At 45.1% G+C, this 4,370-nt stretch overlaps 1 protein-coding gene across 3 annotated transcripts in view; it reads left to right on the top strand.

Annotated features, from left to right (window-relative positions):
- The window catches only part of TOE1 (target of EGR1, exonuclease), a 10,971-nt gene extending 7,004 nt beyond the window's left edge, over positions 1-3,967 (top strand). For all 3 annotated transcript variants that reach the window (XM_072419296.1, XM_072419297.1, XM_072419298.1), the window contains 3 exons: positions 39-298; positions 1,043-1,214; positions 1,999-3,967. In XM_072419296.1, coding sequence (XP_072275397.1) covers positions 39-298; positions 1,043-1,214; positions 1,999-2,700 — 1,134 coding nt within the window. In that variant the 3' untranslated portion in view covers positions 2,701-3,967. The remainder of the gene's footprint in view (positions 1-38; positions 299-1,042; positions 1,215-1,998) is intronic.
- The last annotated feature ends 403 nt before the right edge of the window (positions 3,968-4,370 follow it).

The raw sequence follows: 4,370 nt of genomic DNA on the forward strand, positions 1-4,370 counted from the left end.
CACTTTGTATGTCTCATGAATCTCCCTTCTCTGTGCAGGGTGATGAGCGGCGCCTGCAGACCGTCCGCACTCTCTTCCTGGAGCTCCTTCGGGCCCACAAGCCTCTCATCCTCCACAATGGGCTGATAGATTTGGCTTTCCTCTATCAGTGTTTCTATGCACAGCTTCCTGACAAGATAATGAACTTTGTGGCCGACCTCTCAGAAATGTTCCCAGCCGGCATCTACGACACAAAATACACCTCAGAGTTCGAGACACGTTTTACCGCCTCTTACCTGGAGTACGCCTATAAGAAATGGTGAGTCTGATGTCTCTGTAACTGCTGTGTTATTGATGCAATGGTGCAAAATAGTAATTTGGGAGCTGGGGGGCAGAGACCTTTTACTGATAAAATGTGGAAGGTCAAAATCATTTATTTCCAGTGGAGGTGCTAAGTTTTATTGATGAAATGTTGGTACCAATGCTTTAGGGTAGGGTTGCAAGCATTTCCGTGCAGCATGGGAGCTCAGTGGTTAGCACTCTTTTTTTTCTTTGCAGCGCTGGGTCTCAGGTTTGCATTTCGGCCAGGACACTATCTGCATGGAGTTGGCAGGTTCTCCTAGTGTTTGCACTGGTTTCCCCTGGGTACTCCGGTTTCCTCCCACATTCCAAAAACATGCAGTTAGGTTAATTGGCTTCCCCCTAAAATTGTCCTTACACTGTGCTAAAGACATATGACTATGGTAGGGACATTAGATTGTGAGCTCCTTTGAGGGACAGCTAGTCACATGACTATGGACTTTGTACATTGCTGCATAGTATGTCTGTGCTATATAAATACCGGATATATATTTCCCTTAGGACCGGAGTTGGCATTCGTAGATACATTTTTGATGGTGGCTGGGGTTGGTAAAGATACCATGAATGCATTCTGATCTTCTATTGTGTGAGAATGGTGCAGGCAGCTGACAGGCTAAGGCTAATTTTGGGTCTTCTGACCCCTCTGTTTAGTCCTCCTTGTCCACTGTCGGCGTAAATATTCACACACCATTCTTTCTTTTAGTAAGCGTGAGAACGGCCGGCGGATTGACTCCAGCACTGGCCACCTTTCCATAGAGTTTTGCAAATATTCAGCAAGCATGTCGTCATACGTGGACTACCGTCTGTGCTCCCTTCCTGACCAGGGACCCAACAAATCGGCAACCGAACTGCCAAACGTCTGTGAGAGGTTCTCTGTAAGTGTCCTGTTAGCCATTCACAGGGGATTCTTGTGCTTGGCTCAGCTCATATTTGTTTTCTCCCATTGATTCTGAATTTTCAGTGGTAAGGCGATATAGATGTGCAGAGGTCAGCTGAAGTCTGACATTTGCTGTCCCTTGGAACTCATGCATTGTTTTCTACAAACATTCACATTTGTTATATTTAAGCTGCAGATATAATATACACACAGCTCTGCATTCATGGCTGCATCAACATGCAAGCAGTGTAAGTACCTGCATGTGAGCTGGTATCGGCAACCTACAGTCCTTGTATAGTAGAGCCAGAACTTTACATGTTACACTGTTGAGAGACAACTCCGCCTGTAAGTTTGGATAGAATACAAATACTTGAATATATATTTGAGCATTTTGTGGAGGCAGCTTGCAGGCTGATGATCGATCTATTCCAGTTTTGTAAAAAGTTCTAAAGAACATTGTAAGGTATCTGCAAAAATAAAATTTGTGTCTTAAAGCGGAACTAAACTGAAAATAAAAAAATTACACTTACCTTTAATCCTGCAGATCTCTCGATGGCGCTGGTCCTTCCCTTAATCCGCTCACCTGTCATACTAGAAATCCTGTTTGTCCCGGCGCAGAGGAAGCGCCGGGTGCCGCCATCTTCTGTCTGCTTTTCCGTTGTCTTCTGGCTATGTCACCCAAAATCGCACTGCACAGGTGTGAGAATGGGTGACCTAGCCGTTGTGAGCCATTGACTATAGATATTAACATTGCTGATAATGAGATCTTTTGTTTATTTCAGGCGTACGGCTGGTGCCCCAATGGGCCAAAGTGCGCTCTCTCCCACAACATCGACCTGATCATTGATGAAGATGAGAAGAGCAAGGAGGACAAGAAGAAGCGGAGGAGACGAAAGAGGAAAAAGGAGGCCGCAGCACAAGATGAGGCCATTGGGGTCGTTGGCATGGAACCTCCTTGTAGAAAGCCCTTTATGGACTTTTCCGATACCCTGGAGAGAGATGAGGAGGAAGCAGGAGAACAACACAAAGTGACAGACAAAGGAGACGACTTAGCTGAACAAACTGTTATGGAGTGCTCTGACCAATCAGAGAAGAAGGAAGGGCACGAAGACAATATCTCTTCCAATCAGGACAGAGACCACAATGGACCTCCAGCAGCTGCAGACATCGATTCCTCATTACGGACCAACAAATCCATTGACGAGGGCCACCATTTACAGCCTGCTATAGAGAAAGCTGCAAAAGCACCGGACGCAGGAACCCACAGAGCCGGCTTTGACGCCTTTATGACCGGATACATTCTGGCTTATGTGTGGATGCTAAAGAGAGAGGACAGCACGGACATTCCCGTCACCGAGTGCCTCCCGGACTGCCAAAATAAAATTTATCTCAGCGGGAAGAACGTGCCGCTGCAGATAGTAAAAAGCGTCTTCGCCAAATCCTCCCGCGCCCACGTGCAGAAAATAAAACTCCTAACGACCTAATGAAAATGGCGAAGCGATCATTGGGATATCGTGGATTCCTTATGCAGAGATTCTTGCTGACTTTTGTTTTTTGTTTTATTATCTTGGTTTGGTAGGCACCACGTGATGTGAAGTCTTTCAGTTCCTTATATTCTACAGCAACCTAATCAGAATTTATTTTTAGCAACTGGTCAAATAGCCAAAGAACTCCAGAATATCCAATCTGAAATCACCACACTGCTGTGTGCATTGTTTTATGGGAGCCCAGTGCTGGTTCTGTGTTAGGTTTGCTGCACAGGACCTGTAGTGAGCTGCCCCCGTGCAAACCTGTGCTGTGCCAAAGCCAGGCCAACCAAGAGATTGGTTATAATGTCCCTTTCATGTATAGATTTGCTCCTTCTTCCTCCATTCAGCTCAGGGATTGTAAGGAAGCTCAGAGGTTTAGGTAAAACTTTTTACAGGATAGAAGCTTCTCTACCTGTCCTAATACTGGCCAATCACAGTGCACCAATACTGTCACATGATCCCCAGGGAGAATTCCTTGGATCGCTTTAGCAGGGGAAGAGGCATTTACAAATCTGTTGCTTTGGCCTGGATAAGTTTGCTTTCAGTCCACAAGAGAAGAATGGGTTTCTGGAGTTCATTATAAAACTGGAACACTGAATTTTTCTAAAAGGAGTCTTATGCTTCGTGCAGGCACCATTGAGTCTTACACTGCTGAGTTATTATTTACATTTAAGCTAAAGAAAAAGACTGATTATGTTAGGAAATATTCAGATCAGCTGCAAAAATGTAAGAATCTTGGTAAACTTTATTGTAGATGCTTACCTGCTTCTGATCTGAAGATATTGTAAGGCCATCACGGCATTGGCTGAATAGGAGGGAGGTCCTTGTTATAGTCACATGATCATTTGCAGTGATGTAAAAAAAAAAAAAAAAACAGAAAAGTTACACCTTGACATTTGCAGGTTACGGGGTGCATTTCACCAGCTATAGATAAAGATTATGGCACCGGGCATGCTATCTTAGGGCCTGCAGCCAGTTATAGACCTCACAGGAGCAGGGGCTGAGCCAGTTGGAAGATTCTGCCAGCCCGGGTTTGGTACCGGCACCTTGCCAAAGCCTGCAGCCTTTTCGGTTTCCACAAGTGGGTTTCATGGTCTCTTGTATCAGAAAAAACAAAGTGGGTTGGGTACCAAACTGTAAATATATTAAAGTGTATAAACAAACTTAATTTTAAGTTGTTCTGGAGATATAAAAATCAATACAGATTTACATTTTGAGTTTTTTGAAGGGGTTCTCTGTTTATTTTTGTACTGGTAGCTGATCTTGTTTCCTTCACCCTGACCAGCTGGGGGTGGTAGTGCGGTAGGGGTTGTCCAATTCAGCAGCACTTGAAATGAAGGTCGCCTATGCGGAGTTGGCTGTCTGAGCATCGGATTTCATTTTAGGCTCCATTTGTCAAACCAGCAATGTGTGAAATCCATCTAAACCAGGGATTGCCAACCAGGGTTCCTCCAGAGGTTGTTGGGGGGTCCTGGAGCAGTTTGCACCTCTCAGGTCAGTATAAGTAGCCAAAAAGATCATTGGTGTCATCTGTAAGGGTGACATTCTTCCCACTGGCCACCACACCAATGTACTGAGAGCTGTGCATTAGGAATTATAGGACCCGCAGGGTTCCCCCATGTTGC

The sequence above is a fragment of the Pyxicephalus adspersus genome, chromosome 8 (genome assembly GCF_032062135.1).
Source record: "Pyxicephalus adspersus chromosome 8, UCB_Pads_2.0, whole genome shotgun sequence".
In the NCBI taxonomy this organism is placed as follows: domain Eukaryota; kingdom Metazoa; phylum Chordata; class Amphibia; order Anura; family Pyxicephalidae; genus Pyxicephalus; species Pyxicephalus adspersus.